Source organism: Bombina bombina, chromosome 3 (genome assembly GCF_027579735.1).
Source record: "Bombina bombina isolate aBomBom1 chromosome 3, aBomBom1.pri, whole genome shotgun sequence".
NCBI classification, from domain to species: Eukaryota; Metazoa; Chordata; class Amphibia; order Anura; family Bombinatoridae; genus Bombina; species Bombina bombina.
This window is the reverse complement of record NC_069501.1, coordinates 471,774,220-471,787,546: the sequence shown is the minus strand read 5'-3', so window position 1 is coordinate 471,787,546 and position 13,327 is coordinate 471,774,220. Positions and strand designations below refer to the sequence as shown.

General features: G+C 43.5%; 1 protein-coding gene across 4 annotated transcripts in view; it reads right to left on the bottom strand.

Moving 5' to 3' along the window:
• AMPD2 (adenosine monophosphate deaminase 2) overlaps positions 1 to 13,327 on the bottom strand; it is a 195,195-nt gene that overhangs the window by 55,398 nt on the left and 126,470 nt on the right. For all 4 annotated transcript variants that reach the window (XM_053706770.1, XM_053706773.1, XM_053706771.1 and 1 more), the window contains exon 13: positions 11,008 to 11,134. In XM_053706770.1, the coding sequence (XP_053562745.1) occupies positions 11,008 to 11,134 (127 nt within the window). The remainder of the gene's footprint in view (positions 1 to 11,007; positions 11,135 to 13,327) is intronic.

Here is a 13,327-nt window from a genome sequence, read left to right as displayed (position 1 = left end):
TAACTCAGAGACTCTACGAGCCGAGGAAATAGCCATTAAAAACAGAACTTTCCAAGATAACAGCTTGATATCAATGGAATGAAGGGGTTCAAACGGAACACCCTGTAAAACGTTAAGAACTAAGTTTAAGCTCCACGGTGGAGCAACAGTCTTAAACACAGGCTTAATCCTGGCCAAAGCCTGACAAAAAGCCTGAACGTCTGGAACTTCTGACAGACGTTTGTGTAAAAGGATGGACAGAGCTGAGATCTGTCCCTTTAAAGAACTTGCAGATAAACCCTTTTCTAAACCTTCTTGTAGAAAAGACAATATCCTAGGAATCCTAACCTTACTCCATGAGTAACTCTTGGATTCGCACCAGTGTAAATATTTACGCCATATCTTATGGTAAATTTTCCTGGTAACAGGTTTCCTAGCCTGTACTAAGGTATCAATCACTGACTCCGAAAATCCACGCTTTGATAAAATCAAGCGTTCAATCTCCATGCAGTCAGCTTCAGAGAAATTAGATTTTGATGTTTGAAAGGACCCTGAATTAGAAGGTCCTGTCTCAGAGGCAGCGACCAAGGTGGACAGGATGACATGTCCACTAGATCTGCATACCAGGTCCTGCGTGGCCACGCAGGCGCTATTAGAATCACCGATGCTTTCTCCTGTTTGATCCTGGCAATCAATCGAGGAAGCATCGGGAAGGGTGGAAACACATAAGCCATGTTGAAGACCCAAGGTGCTGTCAGAGCATCTATCAGCGCCGCTCCCGGGTCCCTGGACCTGGATCCGTAACAAGGAAGTTTGGCGTTCTGGCGAGACGCCATGAGATCCAGATCTGGTTTGCCCCAACGTCGAAGTATTTGGGCAAAAACCTCCGGATGAAGTTCCCACTCCCCCGGATGAAAAGTCTGGCGACTTAGGAAATCCGCCTCCCAGTTCTCCACGCCTGGGATGTGAATCGCTGACAGGTGGCAAGAGTGAGACTCTGCCCAGCGAATAATCTTTGAGACTTCCATCATCGCTAGGGAACTCCTTGTCCCTCCCTGATGATTGATGTAAGCCACAGTCGTGATATTGTCCGACTGAAACCGGATGAACCTCAGAGTTGCTAAACTGAGGCCAAGTCAGAAGGGCATTGAGAACTGCTCTCAATTCCAGAATGTTTATTGGAAGGAGACTCTCCTCCTGAGTCCATGATCCCTGAGCCTTCAGGGAATTCCAGACAGCGCCCCAACCTAAAAGGCTGGCGTCTGTTGTTACAATCGTCCAGTCTGGCCTGCTGAAGGGCATCCCCCTGGACAGATGTGGCCGAGAAAGCCACCATAGAAGAGAATCTCTGGTCTCTTGATCCAGATTCAGCATAGGGGACAAATCTGAGTAATCCCCATTCCACTGACTTAGCATGCACAATTGCAGTGGTCTGAGATGCAGGCGTGCAAAAGGTACTATGTCCATTGCCGCTACCATTAAGCCGATTACCTCCATGCATTGAGCCACTGACGGGTGTTGAATGGAATGAAGGACACGGCAAGCATTTAGAAGTTTTGTTAACCTGTCCTCTGTCAGGTAAATTTTCATTTCTACAGAATCTATAAGAGTCCCCAAGAAGGGAACTCTTGTGAGTGGTAATAGAGAACTCTTTTCTTCGTTCACTTTCCACCCATGCAACCTTAGAAATGCCAGTACTAACTCTGTATGAGACTTGGCAGTTTGGAAACTTGACGCTTGTATCAGAATGTCGTCTAGGTACGGAGCTACCGATATTCCTTGCGGTCTTAGTACCGCCAGAAGAGAGCCCAGAACCTTTGTAAAGATTCTTGGAGCCGTAGCTAACCCGAAGGGAAGAGCTACAAACTGGTAATGCCTGTCTAGGAAGGCAAACCTTAGATACCGGTAATGATCCTTGTGAATCGGTATGTGAAGGTAGGCATCCTTTAAATCCACTGTGGTCATGTACTGACCCCTTTGGATCATGGGTAAGATTGTCCGAATAGTTTCCATTTTGAACGATGGAACTCTTAGGAATTTGTTTAGGATCTTTAAATCCAATATTGGTCTGAAGGTTCCTTCTTTTTTGGGAACCACAAACAGATTTGAGTAAAACCCTTGTCCGTGTTCCGACCTCGGAACCGGATGGATCACTCCCATGAGTAAAAGATCTTGTACACAGCGTAGAAACGCCTCTTTCTTTATTAGGTTTGTTGACAACCTTGAAAGATGAAATCTCCCTTGTGGAGGAGAAGCTTTGAAGTCCAGAAGATATCCCTGAGATATGATCTCCAACGCCCAGGGATCCTGGACATCTCTTGCCCAAGCCTGGGCGAAGAGAGAGAGTCTGCCCCCCACTAGATCCGTTTCCGGATCGGGGGTCCTCACTTCATGCTGTCTTAGGGGCAGCAGCAGGTTTCTTGGCCTGCTTGCCCTTGTTCCAGGTCTGGTTAGGTTTCCAGCCTTGTCTGTAGCGAGAAACAGCTCCTTCCTGTTTTGGAGCAGAGGAAGTTGATGCTGCTCCTGCCTTGAAGTTACGAAAGGCACGAAAATTAGACTGTCTAGCCCTAGGTTTGGCTCTGTCTTGAGGCAGGGCATGGCCTTTACCTCCCGTAATATCAGCGATAATTTCTTTCAAACCGGGCCCGAACAATGTCTGCCCCTTGAAAGGTATGTTAAGCAATTTAGATTTAGAAGTCACATCAGCTGACCAGGATTTTAGCCACAGCGCTCTGCGCGCCTGAATGGCGAATCCGGAATTCTTAGCCGTAAGTTTAGTTAAGTGTACTACGGCATCAGAAATAAATGAATTAGCTAGCTTAAGGGTTTTAAGCTTGTGTGTAATCTCATCTAATGGAGCTGTGTCAAGGGTCTCTTCCAGAGACTCAAACCAAAATGCTGCCGCAGCCGTGACAGGCGCAATGCATGCAAGGGGTTGCAATATAAAACCTTGTTGAACAAACATTTTCTTAAGGTAACCCTCTAACTTTTTATCCATTGGATCTGAAAAGGCACAGCTATCCTCCACCGGGATAGTGGTACGCTTAGCTAAAGTAGAAACTGCTCCCTCCACCTTAGGGACCGTTTGCCATAAGTCCCGTGTGGTGGCGTCTATTGGAAACATTTTTCTGAATATAGGAGGGGGTGAGAAAGGCACACCGGGTCTATCCCACTCCTTAGTAACAATTTCAGTAAGTCTCTTAGGTATAGGAAAAATGTCAGTACTCGTCGGTACCGCAAAATATTTATCCAACCTACACATTTTCTCTGGGATTGCAACTGTGTTACAATCATTCAGAGCCGCTAACACCTCCCCTAGTAATACACGGAGGTTTTCCAGCTTAAACTTAAAATTTGAAATGTCTGAATCCAGTTTATTTGGATCAGATCCGTCACCCACAGAATGAAGCTCTCCGTCTTCATGTTCTGCAAATTGTGACGCAGTATCAGACATGGCCCTAGCATTATCAGCGCACTCTGTTCTCACCCCAGAGTGGTCTCGTTTACCCCTAAGTTCTGGCAATTTAGACAAAACTTCAGTCATAACATGATTAAGGGCTATTAGGCCCAAAACGTCATGGTTTTTACCTCCAGGTACTAATAAAGCTTTAAAAAGATAAACTACTGTGGTGCTGCTGGACTTTCTTTGGTTCAGTCATAACATTAGCCATGTCTTGTAAAGTGATTTGTAATTGCCGCCCTGATGTACTTGGCGTTACAATATCACGCACCTCCTGAGCGGGAGATGCAGGTACTGACACGTGAGGCAAGTTAGTCGGCATAACTTCCCCCTCGTTGTCTGGTGAATGTTGCTTAACATGTACAGATTGGCTTTTATTTAAAGTAGCATCAATGCAATTAGTACATAAATTTCTATTGGGCTCCACCTTGGCCTTTGAACATATTGCACAAGGAGATTCCTCTGTGTCAGACATGTTTAAACAAACTAGCAATTAGACTAGCAAGCTTGGAAAATACTTTTCAATTGAATTTACAAGCAATATAAAAAACGTTACTGTGCCTTTAAGAAGCACACACAAAAAAAAAAACTGTCACTTTGATATAACAATGAACCGGTTTAGTTATAGCAATCAATTTTTCATATGAAATGCATTAATTTAGCAAAGGATAGCACCCATCAGCAAATGGATTATTAACCCCTTAATACCAAAAAAACGATTGACAAATAAATACGTTTTTCTATCACAGTCAAAGCACAGTCTCACAGGTCTGCTGTGAGTGATTACCTCCCTCAAACTAGTTTTGGAGACCCCTGAGCTCTGTAGAGACGTCCTGGATCATGCAGGGAGAATAAGGAAGACTGTGACTGAATTTTTAATGCGTAGTAAAAGCGCCAAAAATAGGTCCCTCCCACTCTTAACACAGCAGTGGGGAAGCTCAGTAACTGATTTTATACAAAATAAACGACAGCCAAGTGGAAAATAATGCCAATAAATTTTCACCAAGTACCTCAGAGAAAAAACCCCAAAAACGATTAAACTGTCAGTAAACGTTTTAAATATATGAAATAAGAATAAAAGCCTGTTGCTAGTCGCTATCACTGCAGAGAGGCTAGAGTTATATGTATACAGTATTTTCTTAGTGAAGTGCCATTCCCCAGAAATACTTTGGTGCCAACATACATACATAACAGCCTGATACCAGTTACTACTACTGCATTTAAGGCTGTACTTACATTATATCGGTATTAGCAGTATTTTCTCAGTCAATTCCATTCCTTAGAAAATAATATACTGCAACATACCTCTTTGCAGGTGAACCCTGCCCGCTGTCCCCTGTTCTGAAGTTACCTCGCTCCTCAGAATGGCCGAGAACAGCAAATGGATCTTAGTTACGTCCGCTAAGATCATATACAAACTCAGGTAGATTCTTCTTCTAATACTGCCTGAGAAAAAACAACACACTCCGGTGCTGTTTAAAACAACAAACTTTTGATTGAAGTAATAAAAAACTAAATTTAATAACCACACTCCTCTCACACATCCTATCTATTAGTTAGGTGCAAGAGAATGACTGGGTGTGACGTAGAGGGGAGGAGCTATATAGCAGCTCTGCTTGGGTGATCCTCTTGCACTTCCTGTTAGGGAGGAGTTAATATCCCATAAGTAATGGATGACCCGTGGACTGACTACACTTAACAGGAGAAATATGTAAGGAGGACCAAGTAGCCGCCCTACAAATTTGCTCCACAGAGGCCTCGTTCTTAAAATCCCAAGAAAAGGCCCAGCCCTAGTTGAGTGAGCCGTAATCCTGTGAAGAGGCGTATGTCCTGCTGTTTCATAGGCCAAACGGATAATGCTCCTCAACCAAAAAGACGGTGAAGTGGAAGAGGCCCTTTGCCCCCTACGCTTCCCTGAATACACAACAAATAAAGACAAATAAAGACAAAGCTCAAACCACATCCAAGTTATGAAGTAACCTCTCCTTCGACAAAGAAGGGTTAGGACACAAGGAAGGAACTACTATCTCCTGATTGATATTACGATCTGATATCACCTTGGGAAGAAACCCCAATCCTGTGCGAAGCACAGCCTTATCAGCATGAAAAACCAGGTAAGGAGGCTCAAATTGCAAGGCCGCTAACTCAGAGACTCTGCGAGATGATGCAATAGCCAGAAGAAATAGAACCTTCCAGGAAAGAATCTTTATATCAAGCGCATGCATAGGCTCAAATGGAGCCCTCTGCAAAACCTTAAGAACCAAATTTAAGCTCCAAGGAGGAGCATAAGTTCTAAACACCAGTCTGATTCTGGACAGAGCCTGAACAAAGTACTGAATATCAGGAAGCTCCGCTAGCTTTCTGTGTAACAGAACCAATAAGGCTGAAATCTGTCCCTTTAAGGAACTGGCGCCAAGGCCCTTATCCAGACCATCTTTGAGAAAAGCCAGAATCCTGGATACCCTAATCTTGTGCCAGGGATATCCACGTTCCTCACACCAGGAAAAATAGGTCCTCCACACCTTATGATAGATGCGACGAGTGACCAGTTTCCTGGCCTGAATCAGAGTATCAATCACTCTCTCCGAGAACCCTCTCTTTGCCAAGACTAGGCGTTCAATCACCACGCAGTCAGCCTCAGAGAATCGAGATTTTGTTGGAGAAAGGGACCCTGAACCAGCAGATCTCTGCGACAGGGTAACCTCCATGGAGGAGACAATGACATTCCCATCAGCTCAGCAAACCATATCCTTCACGGCCACAACGGAGCAATCAGAATGGTCGAAGTTTGCTCCTGTTTGATGCGGGCCACCACTCGAGGAAGAAGTGGAAATGGGGAAAAATGTAAATTAGGTTGAACTCCCAAGGAACCGCCAAGGTATCTATCAGCTCCGCCTGGGGATCCCTGGACCTCGACCCATATCTGGGTAGCTTGAAGTTGAGTCTGGATGCCATGAGATCTATTTCTGGCATCCCCCATCTGTTGCTAATATCCGCAAAAACATTGGGATGGAGAGACCATTCCACGGATGAAACATTTGTCTGCTGAGGAAATCCACTTCCCAGTTGTACACACCCGGAATGTGGCTCACTGAGAGCGAACAGCTGTGGGCCTCTGCCCATTCCAGAATCTGAAACACCTCCCACAGGGCTAGGGAGCTTCTTGTCCCCCCCTGATGGTTTATGTACACCACCGAGGTAATGTTGTCTGACTGGAATCTGATGAAAAGGCACAACCCCAAAAGGGGCCAAGCCCTCAGAGCGTTGAATATTGCTCGTAGTTCCAGGATATTTATCGGTAGGGTTGACTCCTCTTGAGTCCACCTGCCATGTGCCCTTCTGGAACCCCAAACAGCTCCCCATCCTGATAGACTTGCATTCATGGTCACAATCTCCCAGGAAAGTCTCAAGAAGGATGTCCCCTGGGACAGCTGTCCCGGATGGACCCACTAAGAGAGGCATTGCCTCGCTCGATTGTCCAGAGATATCTGCTGGGATAGATCTGAGTGATTGTCTCAACATGCATAACTACAGAGGTCTGAGATGGAACCTGGCGAAAGGAATGACATCTAAGGAGAAGCAGAAGAGCCCTCGAGTGGTCCTCTGCAAGACTGCAGGATGGAGCCTGGACCAGGATATCGTCCAGGTAAGGAGCCACCACAATACCCCTGGCTCCCAGAACCTTCGTAAAAACTCTTGGGGCAGTCGCCAGACCAAATTGTAGGGCCACAAACTGGAAGTGTTGGTCCAGAAATGCGTATCTTAGGAACCTGAAGTGGTCCTTGTGGATTGGCACATGAAGGTAAACATCTTTCAGGTCTATTGTCGTCATAAATTGCCCCTCTTGAACTAAGGAAAGACTGACAGAAACTTGTTTAGGCACTTTAGGTCCAGAATTGGGCGGAACGTGCCCTCCTTCTTTGGTACCACGAAAAGGTTTGAATAGTACCCTAGACTCCTTTCTGCTAGAGATACTGGAACGATTACTTAGAGAGAGGAGAGATCCCTCACGCACTCGAGAAAGGCATCTCTCTTCTCTGGCCTTGAGGATAGGTTTGACAGGAGGAATCTGCCCCTGGGCGGATCAGTCTTGAACCCTATCTTGTAACCCTGGGCGATAATCTCCAGAACCCAGGGATCCTGTACGTCTCTCATCCAAGCCTCGGCGAACAGAGATAGTCTGCCCCCTACTCGATCCAGAGACTTTGTCTCGGCGGGCTTCTTGCTCTGCTTGGACTTGTTCTAAGATTGAGCTGGCATCCAAGATCCCTTTGACTGCCCGGTCTTCGCAGGCTGCTGGCGTTGAGACTTGTCCGAATGAAAGGGGCGAAAAGTAGAGCTCTTAGGCTTGTTCTTTTTATCCTGCGGAAGGAAAGTACCCTTGCCTCCTGTGACCGTGGATATGATAGAGTCCAGGCCTGGACCAAAAATAACTTTCCCCTGAAAAGGAAGGGATAGTAATCTAGACTTGGAAGTCATGTCAGCAGACCACGACTTTAACCATAGAGCCCTGAACAGTGAAACCTGATGTCTTGGCATTCAGGCGAATAACCTGCATGTTTGCATCACAGATAAAAGAATTAGCTACCCTTAAGGCCTTAATCTTTTCCTGTATCTCCTCGAGGGGAGTCTCCACCTCGACCATAGCGCATAGTGCGCACACCAATAGGTAGCAGCTCCAGCCACCGCAGAGATCGCCACTGTCGATTGAAAAACAAACCCCGTTAGTTGAAACATCTTTCTCAACATTGATTCAAATTTTTTATCCATGGGCTCTTTGAACGACAAACTATACTCGAGGGGAATAGTCGTACGCTTAGCGAGCGATGGCCCCCCATAGCTCGATCTGAGAGTCCGGAACGGGGAACAGCTTTTTAAATGAGCTAGAGGAAGAAACGGACGAGCCAAGTTTTTTCCCACTCACTCTTAATAATAGTAGAGATCTTCACGGGAAGTGGGAAGGTCTGAGGCACCACCCTGTCCTCGTAAACCCTTTCTAGCTTAGGGATCGAAGGTTTTTTCGGGAGTTTCGGTTCCGGAACCTCCAACGTAGCAAGCACTTCTTTCAGTAAAATGCGCAAATGTTCCATCTTAAACTTAAAATCTGGCTCCTTCGCAGCCGGAGGTCTAGATGACGCCGATTCTGTCCCAGAGAGAGCGCCCTCTGAAGAATCGGAGACGTCCTCATCAGCGGATAATCTATTAGAGACATCCAACGGAGTAGATGACCCCTGGGACAGAAGGCTATGTCTTTTCCTTCGCTTGCGCTTCGCAGGACGTGGTAAAGCATGGAAGGCCTCAGAAACCACTGTTTGCAACTGGGCAGCGAAATCTGGCGGCCAAGAGGCCTCTCCCATGAGAGGATCAGTAGGGTCCTGGGGAGCTGCATGAGTAATCGGAGATGAATGTAGGGAATGCACCTTGCGGGATGGAGAGCCCTCAAGGTGGACGGCTTAGTAGTACTGAATATCTGATTCTTTTTAGATATTGTAATCTTATCAAAGCATGTGGAACACAGTTGAGCAGGTGGATCAACCTGCACCTCCTCACAATAAACACAGTGTCATGAACCAAGCCTCCAGACTAAAAAGAAAAAGAAAAGGTCTGGGAGGCATTTTGCTCGAAAGGGCTGTGCAGGGATTTGAACCTGTGGCTCTGTGTTTACTACTCTGTTTTGCTTGTATGTTGAGCCACAGACAGTTCTAGCAGTTTAGGAGTTTCAAATGCAATAGCATGCAACTTAAAAGATCTGTGAAATGAGTACTTGTCACACCTGTGCAAAACACAGGTGCTCTCAATTTTGGATTTACTCAGAACCAATTCTGTACAAATCCTCCCTATTTAAGGCTGGCTGTTAGGCTGCATATTGTCTTGACATTGGTTCTGTTTTGTCACAAGCCAGAACCTGTTGCCTGTACTTCATATATGGAGGAAGATTTACATTTGCACCTGTTTACAAGTTTGTTTCCTGCTTTGTGTAAATCCTGCACTTCAGATATTACCAGGACAAAGACTTTATCTTTAAACCTGTTATCTGTTTACAAGGTTGTTTCCTGCTTTGTGCAAATCCTGTACTTCAGTACATTTTTGGACAAAGACTTTACCTTTAAACCTGCTGCCTGTTTACAAGTTTGATTCCTGCTTTGTGCAAATCCTGCACTTCAGTTATTACCAAGATAAATACTTTCCTTTTGAATCTGCATCTGTGCTTACTTGTTTGTTCCTTTCCACTCCTGGCGTATGTGGACATAACATACCTGAATAGTATATATATTAAAAATACCCTGCAAGTATTTGCTTAATCAAAGTATTTTGTTATTTGAATAAATCTGATATCTTTTCAATCTATATGGCTTCTACTAATCTTCATTTAAAGCAACTGTTCCAGACAATGAGGCTCTCACAAAATATCCTGAGACAGAACATGACACACAGGTATTAGGTTTAATTAAAGAGGGAGTATCCTCTAACATATCAGAGTCCTCCATAGTTTACGCCTTTAATACGGACTAGGAAGATTAAATGGCACCTTTACACACCAATGGCCGGGACACTCACCACCTCCTATGACCCAGACCACAGATAAACCGTTACATCTCCCGCAATTGCCGATCAGAAAAGAGGAAGTTGAAGAGGCCACACCCGGTCACATAGAGTGCCATGCAGGACCGCCCCTGCATTATAGAGAAAATGCGCCAAAAAAAGGCTGTGCCGATCTACACCTGACTGTTCACACATTGCTAGAGCCTCATCTCACACATGACGCAGCATCAAACACAATAAAGCGATTATGCATAAATCCCCCCCCTGTTCAATAATCCCCCTTCCAAGGATATTAACCCTTGATTCTATACAGATAAAAGGAGGCACACTGTGACCCTGTCTTCTTGCGTTATCATATGTGTATAAATGAAAACGATCTTTCCAGAATCTATGCAATGGAACAGGAACATGGCCCTTCAAGTGTGACAGGTTAGTAGCATCACTCCTGACATGGACTTGAGTGCATAAAGCAGGCAGCTTAACTCGTCAACGCTGATTGCTTAAGGAGCTGTTAATCATGAGTCGGGATGGTTTTGCATAAAGACTCTCCCTGTATCTCCGGACTCTAACTTTCACCCATGCTCTCACTGAGAGGCTGACAGGGTTACTTAAAACTCCAGTCCCATTTCAAAGAGTACTACCCTCCATAAGAGACTACTCCAATCTTCCGACACTTCTCTGCCAACCTCCTGTGACGAAAGGCAAAGAATGACTGGGGGATGAGGGGAGTGGGGGGAGGTATTTAAGCCTTTGGCTGGGGTGTCTTTGCCTCCTCCTGGTGGCCAGGTTCTTAATTCCCACAAGTAATGAATGAAGCAGTGGACTCTCCTGCCATTAAGATGGAAAGATTTTTTTTATTTTCATGTCCCTTTAAGATAAAACAAACAGCCCATTTGACAAACAAAACAGTGTAATCTAAACTTTGTGAACAAATGCCAGTCTGGTTTGCAAAGTTTTCAGAAAGTGTCTGCCAGTCTTTTATAGGAGTGCTAACTCATTCTCAGGCTTCTGATTGCAGTACTCACATGTTCCAGGAAGAGGTGTAGTTCTGGGTGACTAGCAGGATTCACAGTGGCTTCAAACAGAGGAAGGAAAATGTTTTCTAACATCTTCTGAAAGTGAGGAACCTGGTTCTTGCTGCGAAATACATCACTGAAAGGAGAGTAAAAAGACAAGATTTTCTTACTGGACCTTTACCTAAATTGTAGAATGCCTTAATATCAACAAATATAGAATGATCTTATCATTTTGTGAAAAAAATCTATAAATCTATATACAATGTTATGATTTTATAAAACATTGCAATATACATATTTGGGTTTTTTTTTGTTTTTTTTTCTGTCTCACTAGAAATCTGTGTCATCTTATTAAGATTTAGGGGCTAAAACAACCTAAATAGGCAGATCTTACCCTAGGGGTCACAGACATATTGGTCAGTTTCAGGTACCACATTGTTAGAGGTTGTGCTAATGCAGTGGGCATCACACACGCTTATTCTTCTATGGTTTAATACATATTTGTGTGTTAAATGATAGCAGTAATAAAGACAAAAGTCTTGGTTGAATTTCAATGGCAGTTACAAAGATGACCTTGAGATTCTCTGCTCCATTCTAGAAGACTCTTCCATCACCCAATTTTCTTTCTTCACCCTAAAGCTGTATAACATTCTTTACACACTAAACAAGTGATTAAGTCTTCTAGATATACAAGTATTTATAAGCCTCTTCCTACCCATAGGAGAGCATGCAATTTTAAACAACTTTCCAATTTATTTCTATTATAACATTTGTTTAGTACTCTTGGTATCCTTTGTTTAAGAATAAACTTAGGTAGGCTGATAGGATAGGAGGTTGCACATGTCTTTAGAAGTCTATTGGAGCAGGATTTGTAACAAAAAATCTTAAGTAGGCTGATCTACAAATGTCGTAAGCAGTCTATGGCAGCAGTGTTTGCAACTATGTATAACATTGCTGTAAACATTGTTGCAAACACTGCTGCTAGATGGCTGAATACAAGTACACAACCTGATCTTACCTTAGTTACTCTTTAACAAAGGATACCAAGAGAACTAAGCAGAAATGTATAATAGAAGTAAATTGGAATGCTGTTTACAATGCCATGCTCTCTCCAATCCAATTACATTTATTTTTTACTTTATTGTCCCTTAGTTGTGACTCTGTCTCAGCACAAAACCCCTTACACCCCGCAAACACATTTATCCTAAACCCCCTTTTCTATATAATCCCCCTCCTGTAACCGCTACTCTATGCCCTGCACTATTGAAATTACAGTTGCTGTTGGCTGGAAAAGGAAGAAGAATGAAAATTATTCAGATGATTATAACCAAGGATTTATATGTCCTTTATAAAATAATTCTATTTTTATTACGGACCACATAGAGACAGATTCGGTTAAAAAGCTTAAGTTAGTGCATTAATTCTGTTGTCATAACTTCACCTTGCATGCACTATGTTTACATGAGATTTAGAGACAGAACTGCTGCTTATCGGATACACTTTTAGCCTTTGAACTATTTATCTTGCATCAGCTGAGGCAGAAAAGGATTATCTTACATAACTATAAAAATGTGATCCTCTTTTACTTAGTCCAAAAGCAATTATTTTACAGAAGAAAAAAAATACTATGGATTTCAAATAACAGAGAAATGTTTATATAAAATGCTGACTTATTGAAAGGGATATGAAACCCAATTTTATTCAGATAGAGCATGCTATTTTAAACAACTTTCCAATTTATTTCTATTAATGAATTTGTATCCTTTGTTGAAAAGTATACTTAGGTAAGCTCAGAAGCTGTGGGTGGCTGCACACATATGCATCTTTTCATTGGCTTTGAACTAACTCCCAGTAGTACTTTGCAATTCCTTCATCAAAGGATTCCAAACAATTGAAATAAATTAGATAATAGAAGTAAAACAGAAAGTTGTTTAAAATTCTATGAGCTATCTGAATCATGAAAGATAAAATGTGGGTTTCATGTACCTTTAAGTGCTTTAATTTAACATCAACAAATAATGCTTATTTATTCTTTACATAACATACACCTAGATTACAAGTTTTGCGTTAGAGGCTATGTGGTGCTAACGAGCAGTTTTCTCTCACCGCTCACTTACCTACAGCGCTGGTATTACAAGTTATCAGAAACCCGTAGTTAAAAGACAAGAAGTGAGCATTGAGCAAAATTTTGCTCATTACCGCACTCCAATACCAGCGCTGCTTAAGTCAGCGGTGAGCTGGTCATACGTGCTCGTGCACGATTTCCCCATAGGAATCAACGGGGAGAGCCGGCTGAAAAAAGTCTAACACCTGCAAAAAAGCAGCGTAA